The 14319-nt window shown below is 44.1% G+C and overlaps 1 protein-coding gene across 5 annotated transcripts in view; it reads right to left on the bottom strand.

Annotated features, from left to right (window-relative positions):
* Window positions 1-13007, bottom strand: part of LOC130273250 (ATP-binding cassette sub-family B member 5-like) — a 192478-nt gene extending 179471 nt beyond the window's left edge. For 2 of the 5 annotated variants that reach the window (XM_056519729.1, XM_056519723.1), the window contains exon 1: window positions 12896-13001. In XM_056519729.1, coding sequence (XP_056375704.1) covers window positions 12896-12956 — 61 coding nt within the window. In that variant the 5' untranslated portion in view covers window positions 12957-13001. Of the gene's footprint in view, window positions 1-12895 lie in introns of all 5 variants that reach the window. The other 3 variants (XM_056519726.1, XM_056519728.1, XM_056519727.1) reach the window with 2 other exon arrangements.
* Between the last annotated feature and the right edge of the window lie 1312 nt (window positions 13008-14319).

Genomic DNA, 14319 nt, shown 5'->3' on the forward strand with positions numbered 1-14319 from the left:
CCTCTCGTCATGCAAGTAGGAGCCTTGCACAAGGAAAAAATTTAGCTCTATGTGCTTCCACATTGTACCTCGGAGCTTCTTCTCGGTCTTCCTTGGCTTCAACATCATTCTCCACAACTGACTGGAAATCAGGGGAAATCACATGCTGGGGACTGTTTTGCCAAAATCACTGTCTTGTGCCAGTCCAGTCAAAAGTTGTCGCTTCTCTTCCTCATATGCCTGGTCTGCCTCTCCCATATCAAGATTATTCAGATGTATTCTACAAAAAGCAGGCCGAGACCCTTCCACCACATCATCCTTAAGATTTCCCCATTGATTTACAGCCTGGAACTATGCCTCCTCGAGGAATAATCTATCCATTATCTGTCCCTAAGCACAAGCCATGGCAAAATATATCCAAGCGAACCTCCAAAAGGGATTTATCCATAAGTCCTCCTCTCCTGCCGGAGCAGGTTTCGACTTTGGGGGGAAGAAGGATGGTTTTCTCTGTCTATGTATTGACTACAGGGGTCTTAACAAGATCACAATGAAAAATCGTTATCCACTTCCTTTTGTTCTCTGAACTTTTTGATCATCTACAGGCTGCCAAGGTCTTCTCTAAATTGGATTTGCGGGGAGCATATAATCTTATTTGTATCCGTGAGGGAGACGAATGGAAAATGGCCTTTAATAACCGTGATAGACATTTTGAGTATCTTGTGATGCCTTTCAGCCTCTGCAATGCTCCAGCCGTCTTTCAAGAATTTGTCAATGATATCTTCTGAGATCTTCTCTAGACCTGTGTTGTCGTGTATCTTGATATCTTGATCTTCTCATCCAACTTAGAGTAGCATCATTCACATGTCTGGTTCTTCAGCGCCTCCGGAACAATCATCTTTACACCAAACTCGAGAAATGCTTATTCGAGAGGTCTAGTCTACTATTTCTCAGTTACATTGTTTCTCATCAAGGCCTTCAGATGGATCCTGATAAACTAACTACAGTATTGGATTGGCCTCGCCCTTCTGGCCTACGGGCAATTCAATGCTTTTTGTGTTTAGCCAATTATTATCGTCAGTTCATCCCACATTTCTCTTCCTTGGTTGCTCTGATTGTGGCCCTCACTAAGAAGGCCTCTAACCCCAACACTTGGCTTTCGAAGGCCGAAGAGGCCTTCACTTGCTTAAAAACAGCTTTTGCCTCTGCTCCCGTGCTTACAAGACCTGATCCAGAGAGACCCTTTGCCTTGGAGGTAGATGCTTCTTCCGTAGGAGCTGGTGCTGTGTTAACTCAGAAAAACTAAAAGGGCAAAGTTGTAACCAGTGGATTCTTTTTTCCAGGACCTTCTTGTCTGCAGACAGGAACTATTCTATTGAGATCGAGAACTCCTTGCAATTAAGCTTGCCTTGGAAGAGTGGCGACATTTGTTAGAGAGTTCTTCTCCTTCGGTCAGCATCTACTCTGACCATAAGAATCTCCTATATCTCCAGTCTGCTCAGCGATTGAACCCTCGCCAGGCTGGATGGTCTCTTTTTTTTCCAGATTCAATTTCTTCATTCATTTTCATCCCGCTAACAAAAACGTCAGAGCCGATGCTCTTTCCAGATCCTCCAATGTCGTAGGATTGGACTCTATGCCAAGGCATATTATTGCTCTAGAGCGTTTGGTCTCAGCAGCTCCTGCTGATCTACAGCAAGTTCCCCCTGTAAAATCCTTTGAACCTGATAAACTGAGATCTAAAGTCTTGATTTGCTGTCTGGTCACCCTGGAACACAAAAGACACTACAACATTACTGGTGGCCGCACCTTGAACGTGATATCACCGATTTTGTCCATTCCTGTGTCACCTGTGCCGGTGACAAAACTCCTTCCGGAAACTCCCTGGTCTCACATAGCCATGGACTTTATTACTGATCTGCCTCTCTCCTGTAATAACACGATCATCTGGGTATTTGTAGATCGATTTTCCAAGATGGCTCATTTCATTCCGCTACCAGGTCTTCCATCTGCTCCACAGCTGGCAAAGCACTTTCTTCAACATATTTTACGTCTTCATGGCCTTCCGAATCATATCGTCTCGGATGGTGGAGTGCAGTTTTTTTCCAAGTTCTGGCGTGCTCTCTGTTCCCGTCTTGACATCAATTTGGACTTTTCCTCTGCCTATCACTCTCAGTCCAACACACAGGTGGAGAGGGTGAATCAAATCCTGGAGACTTATCTTCGTCATTTTGTTTCTGCTTGTCAAGATGATTGGGTCGACCTTCTACCTTGGGCACGAGGACTTGTCCATTTTTTTTTAATTGTTTATCATCTTTGTACTCCTCTTCCTGTTCCAGTTCCCTCTGGTGTGCCAGCTGTTGATGAACTTGTCCAAGACTTTTCTTCCATTTGGCAACAAACTCGGCAATCTTTGTCTCAAGCCTCTTTGAGTATTAAAGCCCAGGCAGATAGGAAAAGAAGACCTACTCTGTCCTTCTCTCCTGGTGACAAGGTTTGGCTTTCCTCCAAATACATCTGTTTCAAGATTCACGGCTACAATTTTGGTCCTCGCTACCTGGGTCCGTTCAAGGTGTTGCGAAAAATTAATCCGGTCTCCTATAAACTACTTCTACATTCTTCTTTAGGTATCCCAAATTCATTCCATGTGTCTCTCCTCAAACCACTTGTAATCAACCGTTACTCACAAAAAATACTGCTCTAAAACCCAACTCTGGTTCTTCAGATGTTTACGAGGTCAAATAAATTTTAGCCATCAAAACCGTGCGAGGGAGGAGATTCTTTTTGGTCGACTAGAAGGGATTTGGTCCAGAGGAAAGATCTTGAGAGCCGGAGGAAAATATCCTGGACCGTGACTTACTCCGGAACTTTTTGTGTCCCAAAAAAGAGGGGGAGACCAAAGGGGGGGAGGGGTACCATTTTGTCCTGTGCTCCGGCCAGACACGCTGGCCGTGAGCGCATTCCTATTCTGCCCACCTGCCCACCCCAGCCGGCGGGGCTGGAATTCGCATCGCGAGACGCCCACATGTGAATCCCAGCCCGTCACTCACCTCTGCTCTCTGCTTCTCCCTCTCAGCTCTCGCAGCCCCGGCGTGCATGCCGAGCTGAAAGATTTAATGGGCCAGTAAGGCCTTAATGTTTCCACCTGCACCTCAGTTATAAGTTTCTGCACCTCCCATGATTCCCTGCCAGATCTTTATTGCCCTAGTGCCTTAGAGAAAGTATTCCTGTATTCCTGCTTATCCGTATTCCAGACCCTTTGTTCCATGACCTGACCCTGCTCCTCTGCCTCCTGCCTATTGACCTCCTGCTATGTTCTAGACTACGCTTCTGTGCTGCCTGCCGTGAACTACTGCTATCCAGACCATGAGTTGCTGTATCGCTCCTGTGCCTCGCATCACCTCAGCCTCCTGTGTGGTCGAGTCGTGCCAGCGGTAGCGACCTGGGTGCTGCCTGCCGCAGCAAAACCCTGGCACGGCCCTCGTCATCTGCCACACAGGTCCAGGGGATCCATTACCTCCGTGAGATTCCTGCCTACTGCAATGAGTCTTTACAGTAGGCAGATACAGTAAGTGTGCACTGCACCCGACACATTTATAATGCTTACGCCTGGCCAAGTGTATTTGGATAGCCTGCAGTGAAAATCTGTGTGCTACAGATGATCGAAAAGCCAGGAAAGCATTAACCTGTATGTATCAAGGAGCAAAGCCTCTTCATACATGCCAGCCAGTTGGGCCGGACAAAATCATGGTGCGTGACTATGGTGTAAAACAGTATAAGTCGCAGCCCATGATACATAACCCCTTAGTGTTTATGTACTGTTCTTTTAACCTTGCAACAATTCTAGTGAGAATAGTGCCACCAAGTGGTCAAACTAGTACACCAATCACGTTATTCTCACCACGTTCACATTATGTAAAGAAGTTGCTTGTGACACTACTGTTCACTATCCCAAGATATGAACATTTTAAAATTATGCATTTTGTTTTTCACTTCAATGTGTTAGTTTACATTACATTAACCTTAGCACAATGTTCTTGATCTAGTTTATTTTTCCCATTCAAACCCAAACCACAACATAGTTCGAATGGACGTCATAAGGATGAACTGCATGCTGCACTTTTTTTTTTTTCCACAAACTGATCACTCCAGTGGGATTCATCATTTTATTTCTGTAAAATTAGAAAATGTCAGCATAATATTACATCCAAAAAAGAAGCTTGAGGGTAAAAAAGGATAAGATTTTACTCCCTGTGAATGAACACTAAGAAGAGATAAGACAGGAGATGGATTTTAGACCCTCTCAGACTCCCCGATGGCAATAAGGTTAAGCAATGAGCAATGTAAATTGCAGACAGCGATTAACTATTGCTACTGGATTACATATCATTTTTGTAAATTGATGAATATTACCAGATATGGTCCAAAGTTAAAACACAAATCTAATTATATGTTCTATAAAAGTCTATGGTAAGCACCATACTCCATACCACTATAATCTTACTGAATATCAAAATATCATGCGAAGACTAGTATAACAAATAATAACTCCATGCAGTGTACATATAGTGGTAGATATCAGTTCTATATGGGTGCTTAGTGTATAGTGTACAGATGTATTGGGAATTTTGATTCAAATTCCTAGCAAATTCTCCAAACTCTGCAGATTTTGTTGCCCAGTGACATCATCCTGACTGCCCACACCGAGCTGAAAACTGTGCTGATCACTTCCTAATCTGTCTGCTTTAGCAGTATGTTCACACTATGGAATTTCCGCATGTGGAATTTTTCTTGGGAATTCCACTGTATGAATCTTAAAGGGGTACTCCGCTACCCTAGTGTTCGAAACATTTTGTTCTGAACACTTGCAGCGGGGACCATGCCCATCATGACGTCACGGCCACACCCACTCAATGCAAGTCTATGGGAGGGGGCGTGGTGGCCTCCCATAGACGTCACGAGAGGGTGTGGCTGTGACGTCAGGACCCCCGCTGCCCGCACCCCGTGTTCTAAATGAATGCCGGGTGCTGCACAAAGATTGCGGGGGTCCCAGCTGCGGGACCCCAGCGATCAGACATCTTATCCCCTATCCTTTGGATAGGGGACAAGATGTCTAGGGGTGGAGTACCCCTTTTATATTGGTGTGAATGGACATTCTGCTAACTCATTCACATTGTGGCGTTTCAGTGGATCCGCCAAAATAATTAACATGTTCATTCGTTTAGCGGCATTGTGCACAAACTGCATTGTCATCAATGGTGACAGCGCAGGTCCATGCAGTCCTACCACCAAAGGATTTCCAGCCGGAAGGATGCCAGATGGAAACTCCGAGCCGAATTCCTGATCCAAGTTCCATGCGAGAAGATTATATACTGTACCCTAAGGGTCTAGTTATGGCATTCTTTAAAATGCAGACCTGTACTGACATGTACAGTAAAACACTAAATGGTGGATTATCAACTTGTTCTGTCATAGTATTCAACTGTATCTGCAACTCGCATTTGTTTGTAGATAAAAAGTGTCCAAAAGTACAGGACTTGTGTTGAGCCCTGGATTCTCAGTGGTAGTCAGGCCACTCAGAACCCACCATTACTGTGCAGGTTTGTTTATAATACATACTTTGCAGCATTTATTTCACATTATAACGTGATAAATTGCTGTGCTGTTTCCCTGGTTATGGGTAATCTATATATCAACCGAATACTCAAATCCATCAAATACTCACAGAAAGTGTACCGTAGTCACTTTTAGATTACATTCAGCACACAAAAATGAATGGGAAACATTGTGGTACACACCACAATCAATGCCGTCAGTACCCCAACGCTGTTTCACCATCAGGCTTCCTCAGGGAGCCTGATGGTGAAATGGCGTTGGGGTGCTGATGTGCTGTGAGGGTAGGTGTTCAAGGTCTGAGACTGTGTCTGCTTGGGTTATGTGGGAACTTCTATACTTTGCTCTGTAGTCTTGGAGAAAGTGTGGTACTTAAAAGGGGTACTCTGGTGGGATTTTTTTTTTTTTTAAATCAACTGGTGCAGATTTGTAAACTACTTCTATTAATCCTTCCAGTACTTATTAGCTGATGAATACTACAGAGGAAATTATTTTCTTTTTGGAACACAGTGCTCTCTGCTGAATCACGAGCACAGTGCTCTCTGCTGACATCTTCATTTTAAGAACTGTCCAGAGTAGGAGAAAATCCCCATAGCAAACATATGCTGCTCTGGACAGTTCCTAAAATGGACAGATGTCAGCAGAGAGCACTGTGCTCGTGATGTCAGCAGGGAGCACTGTGTTCCAAAAAGAAAGAATTTCCTCTGTAGTATTCAGCAGCTAATAAGTACTGGAAGGATTGAGATTTTTTAATAGAAGTAATTTACAAATCTGTTTACCTTTCTGGCACCAGTTGATTTAAAGAGAGAAAAAAAATTCCACCAGAGTACTCCTTTAACTTTAACTCAGGGTTTTTCAGTTTTTGCACTTTCGTTTTTTCCTCCTTACCTTTTAAAAATCATAACCCTTTCAATTTTCCACCTAAAAATCCATATTATGGCTTATTTTTTGTGTCACCAATTCTACTTTGCAGTGACATTAGTCATTTTACCCAAAAATTCACGGCGAAACAAAAAAAAAAATGATTGTGCGTCAAAATCGAAGAAAAAACGCCATTTTGTAACTTTTGGGGGCTTCCTTATCTTTATTCTGTAGGTCCATATGGTTAAAATGATACCCTCCTTATATAGGTTTGATTTTGTCGTACTTCTGGAAAAAATCATAACTACATGCAGGAAAATGTATACGTTTAAAAATGTCATCTTCTGACCCCTATAACTTTTTTATTTTTCCACATACAGGGCGGTATGAGGGCTCATATTTTGATCGGACTTTTTGATCACTTTTTATTCATATTTTAATGGTATAAAAAGTGACCAAAATACGCTTTTTTGGACTTTGGAATTTTTTTACGTGTACACCATTGACCGTGCGGTTTAATTAACGATATATTTTTATAGTTCGTACATTTACGCATGCGGCGATACCACATGTTTATTTTTATTTACACTGTTTTATTTTTTTTTTTTTATGGGAAAAGGGGGGTGATTCAAACTTTTATTAGGGAAGGGGTTAAATGACCTTTATAAACACTTTTTTTTTAACTTTTTTTTAGCAGTGTTATAGGTCCCATAGGGACCTATAACACTGCACACACTGATCTGATCTCTCATGTTGATCACTGGCGTGTATTAACATGCCTGTGATCAGTGTTATCGGCGCTTGACTGCTCCTGCCTGGATCTCAGGCACGGAGCAGTCATTCGTCGATCGGACACCGAGGAGGCAGGTAAAGGCCCTCCTGGTGTCCTGTAAGCTGTTCGGGACGCCGCGATTTCACCGCGGCGGTCCCGAACAGCTCGACTGACTAGCCGGGATAGTCTCACTTTCACTTTAGAAGCGGCGGTCAGCTTTGACCGCCGCTTCTAAAGGGTTAATACCGCACATTGCCGCGATCGGCGATGTGTGGGATTAGCCGCGGGTTCCTGCATCGTTAAGGGGTTAACTTGTACTTCTTCACACCTCTGCAAGATTTTCATTTTCAATTCTTCCCACTTCCCTAGCCAACCCAGTATCATCACTAGGTTGTCTGTGCTGATGCTTATGTGATGACCCACGGTGATGGCGGGACCACGGGGTGTAAAGTGGATGGGGCAAGATGGTATTAACCCCAGGGGAAAGGTGTTATTAACCCCTAATGTTCCTGATGCCAGAGTGGTTTTTGGGTACCGGAACCCCACGAAAGGTATCTCAGCTATTTTAATGATTAGGCAGTGAAAGGAGAGTCCACAACCAGTTATGGTTTAACAGAGGCTTTACTGAGTTTAGATAGATGGTATAATCTTCACAGCTAGGCCAGAATCCCAGAGAGGTGGCCAGGAACACAGAAGGACCTCGCAGCTTGCTTGGACCAATTAGACTGGTAATAGACTTTAGATAATTATCTTGAGGCTTGACTTTAGACTGGACTTGACTATGGGTAGTGACAGCAGGCATAGACTTTTGACTTACTGCAATGACTGTAGATAGTAGTGACAGTAGACATAGACTTGACTTACTGGAATGACTGTAGACTTGAGGCCTTCCAGGTGCTGGACACTAGCACTGAGATCTCTGGTGTTTACTGGTCTCAGCGTAACATCATGTGACAATATAACATTGACATTGACATTCCACAGGTCCTTCAGACTATCTATACATGAATACACTGACTATAATCCTATGACAATAAATGACATGTCATGTCTGTATTGGTCTGTATTCACACACAGCCTATTGGTATTGCTGTGTTGTGAACAGTTTTATCTACCCTGGGTAGGGAAGAGTTAAATGTCTCTGGCTGTTTCAACCCAGGCCTCTTTTGGCCAATAGCCTTTTGGGTGTGTCTATTTATAGTCAGCCCAGCTTAGTGGCTGATGATACATCATTATACCCTGACTTGCTGCTATGTTGGACATGTAGTTTATGGAGGCTGGGTGAAACACTCTTTGTGCTTTTATCTACTAGAGCTGTTTTTGCATGCACTTTTAGCTATGTTATTTGGCATGCTCTTAGTAGAATTTTAGCTGTGTTTTTATAGTCGGTTTTAGGATTTTATTATCCTTTTCCGTTGTGTCTGTTCACACTGTATTTTCTTGTATCCGTTTATTGTGAAGCTCTGTGTTTTATATTTCTGCTTTCCTACTGGGCCAGCATCCTGACCACACTGTGGTGTTTGTGCCGCTGGTCAGTAGCCTATTTGGATTTATTATTAATGGCTATACCTATAGCGGAGTGTCCACAGTTTGTGTCCAGTGTAAACAGTGTCCTATATCTGGCATCCCTGTTTCTGGTCCATGGGGACTTGGTTTCTACTGGACATTTCTGAGGGATTGGGGTTTCTTGGTTCTGTGTTTCAGTGTGAAGTGTCCTGTATTTATATTCCTGTTTAGCTATAGATCCCGTTTGGTTTAGTGTTTTGGCTCTCAGTTCTTCTGGTTCATTCCCTTCATCTCCTGGATTTGCTGTATACTAATATTCTGTCTAGTTTTGTTCCTTTTAGCATGTCTGCTGTTAATCTGATATCCGGTTTATGAACTGTTTGCTAATTCACTATATTCTGCCCTGTAGTATTTATATTCCTGTTTGTTCCTGTAGTCTGACTTATCCGTTTTCCTGTCTAGTGTTTTGAACTTTGTTTTGTTAGTTCTTGTATTCTGATCTCTTTTGTACAGTTTTGTACATGTCTACTTATCTAGTGACCTGTTCATGACCACAGATCTATAGAGTCCTCTGTTCATGGCCACTGCACCCCCTGTTCATGTCCAATGATCTTTAGTGTCCTCTGTTCATGTCTGCTGATGGTGACCTCTGCTCACTGATCTATCTCCTCTGAACTTATATATCCTAAAGTTCCTGTTAGTTTTCTGGTTGGTGACCAACTATTTATCAGTGTGTTTTTCATTGGGCCCCAGCACTTTAGTTCAGAGAGGGACCGGTGCCCAGTTGTGGACTCACCGTTTAGGGTAAGTGGGCAAGTAGGCAAGGAGAGATGTTTTAGGGTTAGTTTAGGGCTCACTCTCCCTGTACCCCGGTCGGTCCCTAACATGACACTTATATTAACAGCAGGGGGAGACACTGCAGGAGAGCCCAGGTCACTGAGGGACTCAAACTGACAGGGCCTAAGGGTAGTACAGAACCATGTTCTGTACTGTGACATTTACTTACCTTCAACACTTATTTATTTCAAGAATTCTGCATTGAATTAGATATTCTCTATGTGGTGTCCCAGTACGGGAGGTGTTACCCCGTACCCTTGCTGCCCTGTCAGACAGCCTCCTGCAGTGTCCCCTGCCCCCCCCCCCCCCACTGCATCTGCATATTGTAGTTGTATGTAATCCCTGTTATATATGTAAGATTGTTATATCTTTATGACTGTTTACCATGTGATTTGTCATGTGATTGTTATCCAGGAGGTATCAGTGACCAGGTGACCAATGGGACCCCACCAGAGCCTCCCCCATATAAGCCCTGGGTGGAGCCTCTGCACACTCTGTCTTTGTTGAGGTCCAGTCAAGTCGTGCCCAAATGTGTGTCCAGAGTCATAGGAGGCCTCAAGTCCAGTTTGTAGCCACAAGCTACAAACCTGCAAGTAAGCCACAGTCAGTCTTGTCAGTCACATGTCAGTCAAAGTCATCCGTCTAGTCAACGTGGCCTGCACTAAATTGTCCACCTCTACTAAAAGTCCCAGCAAGCCCTTAAAGGGGTACTCCGCCCCTAGACATCTTATCCCCTATCCTAAGGATAGAGGATAATATGTCAGATCGCCGGGGTCCCACTGCTGGGGACCCCCGTGATCTCGGCTGCGGCACCCCTCTATCATTACTGCACAGAGCAGACTCCCTCCGTGCGTAATGACCAGCGATACATGGGCCGGAGCATCGTGACGTCGCGGCCCGCCCCCTTAATGCAAGTCTATGGGAAGGGGCGTGTTGGCCACCACGCCCCCTTCCATAGACTTGTATTGAGGGGCGGGCCGTTACGTCATGAGGGGGCGGAGCTGTGACGTAACGATGCTCCGGCCCCTGTATTGCCCGTCATTACGCACGGAGCGAGTCTGCTCTGTGCAGTAATGATAGCAGGGTGCCGCAGCCGAGATCCCGGGGGTCCCCAGCAGCGGGACCCCGGCGATCTGACATCTTATCCCCTAAGATGTCTAGGGGAGGAGTACCCCTTTAACCCCTTAAGGACGCAGGGTTTTTCAGTTTTTGCACTTTCGTTTTTTCCTCCTTACCTTTGATCGCCGCGTCTGAAGGGTTAATACAGGGTATCACCGCGATCGGTGATGTCCTGCATTATCCGCGGGTCCCGGCCATTGATAGCCGCCGGGGCTGACCCGATATGCCGAGGGGACACCTGGTGATCCTGCGGCATATCGTCGGAGCCAGCGGAGGACGTACATATACGTCCTTCGTCGTGAAGGGGTTAAGTCTCTGAAGTTCCTGGTCTACTCTATGGGTCTGGCTGAACTGTATAGACTTTTCCACCTGTCTAACCTCAGTAAAGCTACCATTGTCCGTAACTTGGCTTCGGAGTAATTATTGCCCCCGTGCCTAGCCCAGGATCCAGCGGTATACCTTCAGGTGGTATTGAGGATAAACCACGCCCTGGCATCACGAATACAAAGGGTTAATGCAATCTGCCCCTTAGGTAATTCCATCTGCCCTGCATCTCACACCATACCACATCTACTAATGTATATGTAATGTCCTAGAACAGGACATGGTCCTGCACTACCCTTAGGCCCGGTCAGGTTGAGACCCTCAGTGACATGGGGGCTCCACTACAAGGTCTCCCCCTTATTGTTTCCAGAATGTTGTGTATATAATTTTAATGCCTAGACAGTATCCTTATGTATAGGTAGTACAGAGGACCTGTGTAAGTCTGTCACATGTTAGGTTATGCAGTCACATGATTTGCTGTCACATGTTCTCCCAGAGAGCACAGCTTAACCTATGACCTGCAGCTTGACCAATGGGCTCTAGTCCAGCCCCCCACTATATAAATAGTGTTGCTCGCGAATATTTGCAATTCAAATTTTATTCGCAAATATCGCATATCCGCGAATATAGCACTATATATTCAAAATTACGAATATTCACTTTTTTTCTTTCACAATGATCATCCCTCTCTGCTTCCAGCTTGTGTGATCTAAAGAAGGCTCTAATACTACTGTGTGAGACCGCTGGGCGAATATAATCGCATATGTGAAAATTCCCTTCTGCTGCTTCTTAAGTATACACTGGCATACTTGCTATAAAGTTCAGAAATTTCGAAATATCACGAATTCGAATATGGCATATGCCGCTCAATATATATATATATATATATATATATATATATATATATATATATATATATATTTCATTACAATTCTCTTTCTTTACTGACAACCAGACAGTACAGAGATCTCAGTGCAAGTGATCAGCATCTGGAAGACCCCAAAAGCTACAGTCATTCCAGTAAGTCTCAAGTCTCTGTCTGCTGTTGCTGAAACTAGTCAAGTTTTGCATATAGTAAAGTCCAATCTCGACTCAAGTTAATTACAAGTATATTGGTCCAGTAAGCTGTAAGGTCCTTCTGGGTCCTGGCCACCTCTCTGGGAAATCTGGCCTCATCTGTCTTATACTCAGTAAAGCCTCTATTTGACCATAACTGGTTGTGGACTCTCATTTCACTACTAACAACTGGGATAGCGGGGGAACTGGGAGTGTGGTGTTCTGGAACCCTGAAACTACTATGGCGTCACGAACACTGGGGGTTAACAACATCTTGCCCCTTTGGGCAATACCATCTGATCCCACCACACACAGCTACACCTGTGGTCCTGCCATACACCCGTGGTTCACCACATATGTCAGGTATACTGGTGGCCGTGCAATCATAATTTATGCACTTTGGAGGAGATTCATCAAAACCTGTGTAAAGGAAACATTAACCAGTTGCCCATAGCAACCAATCAGATTGGCTCTATCATTTTGAAAAGGTCCTGTGATAGATGAAAGAAGCAATCTGATTGGTTGCTATGGGCAACTGATGTTTCCTCTATGCAGGTCTTGATGAATCTCCTCCTTTATCTTGATTGTATTCTATGCTACACAGCAGTCAGGTTAGTCTGACTTTTGTTGTCCTTTTTAAACCTGTCTATATTGAAATTTCTAATCTATATTTGATTTACTATTTTTGTCCAGTGTGAGTTGTGGGCACTTAAGGAAAATATAATTAGAAACTCCTTTTTATGGGTTCACTTTCTACCTAGGTTTTGGGTTTGAATTTGTCGCTAAGCTTTAAATAATATTGCTTTTAGACAAAGATGCCAAAGGACTTACAAGATGGCGTCTTCCACTCTCTCCCAACTGTCTCCCAGTGGCTGACCATGGATCGAACCATTGTACAGTCGCTACCTACAATAATGGAATGATCCAATGAACTGTCTCAACTGTCTTTCAGCTAACTGTGGATCAAACCACTGTACAGCCACTAACTACAATAGTGGATCGATCCAACATAGCAGCACATACTGAGGGAGATTTATCGAAACCTGTGCAGATGAAGAGTGGTGCAGTTGCCCATAGCAACTGCTGCCCTCATCCTCACACAGGTTTTGATAAATCTCCCCCACTGTGTTTCCAGTTCTATTCTCCTCTGGGACACTCTGGTGTCCGCCATTTCCTGTGTTTAGCAAATATTTAACAATCATGAAAGAAAATACAGCTGAACACTCATTGGCCACTTTATTTTGTAAAAAAAAATGTCACCATATTTTGTAAAACGTTCTCTGTCGTAGAATTGGCACATTTCCTTTTATTCTTTTGATCTATATCAGTGTTTTCCAACCAGGGTGCCTCCAGCTGATGCAAAACTACAACTCCCAGCATGCCGAGCATGCTGGGAGTTGTAGTTTTGCCACAGAAGGAGGCACCCTGGTTGGAAAACACTGATATAGATCAAAAGAATAAAAGGTAATGTGCCAATTGTACGGGAAAACACTGATCTATATAGTTACGGCAATACCAAATTTATCTATATACAGTGATCCATTAAGTTCCTGCAGGCCAGAAGAAGCGGATCTGTTACTCATTTGTCTGGCTCCTGCAGCTGCTGGAGTAGTGTTTCCAGTTCCTGCTTCAGTGGATGGTAAAAAAGGGGAAGAATAAGGAAAAAAAAAAGGGGGGTGGGGGGGCGCTTTCTGGCGTAGTATGTTGATTCTTTGTGGTAGATAAAGTAGAGGTTACCCACCACCACACCTATAATGTAGTACTGACCTCTGGGAGCTGTGAGTCGGAATAGGCACAACTCTGTAGGCGGTCTGGGTTGCGGGTGGCATGGGATAGCCTGCAGCTCGGTTCCCCTTTGTCTATCGCCTTAAAAGGGTACGGAATAGACAATTGAAGGAAGCACAGAAAAATCGTGGGTTCTGTCTTTCGAGCACTACTGTTAGGGTCGTTGTGAAAATACGTCAGAATGCCAATGGATACACAGGATTCTTTTTATTGGATCATAAAAAGTTACGTGTTTCGGTGTGTTCTCACGCCTTCCTAAGGTCCACAACAAATATATTTGGGTGTTCTGTTCGGGGGTCTTCTGTGTGGTGGCTGTCACACAGGAGACCCCGAACAGGACACCCAAAAATAATTGTTGTGGACCTGAGGAAGGAGTGAGAACATGCCGAAACGCGTTGTCCAGTTGCAACTTATTATGATCCAATAAAAAGAATCCTGTGTATCCATAGGGTAGTCGTGAAAATACGTCA

The sequence above is a fragment of the Hyla sarda genome, chromosome 5, assembly GCF_029499605.1.
Source record: "Hyla sarda isolate aHylSar1 chromosome 5, aHylSar1.hap1, whole genome shotgun sequence".
In the NCBI taxonomy this organism is placed as follows: domain Eukaryota; kingdom Metazoa; phylum Chordata; class Amphibia; order Anura; family Hylidae; genus Hyla; species Hyla sarda.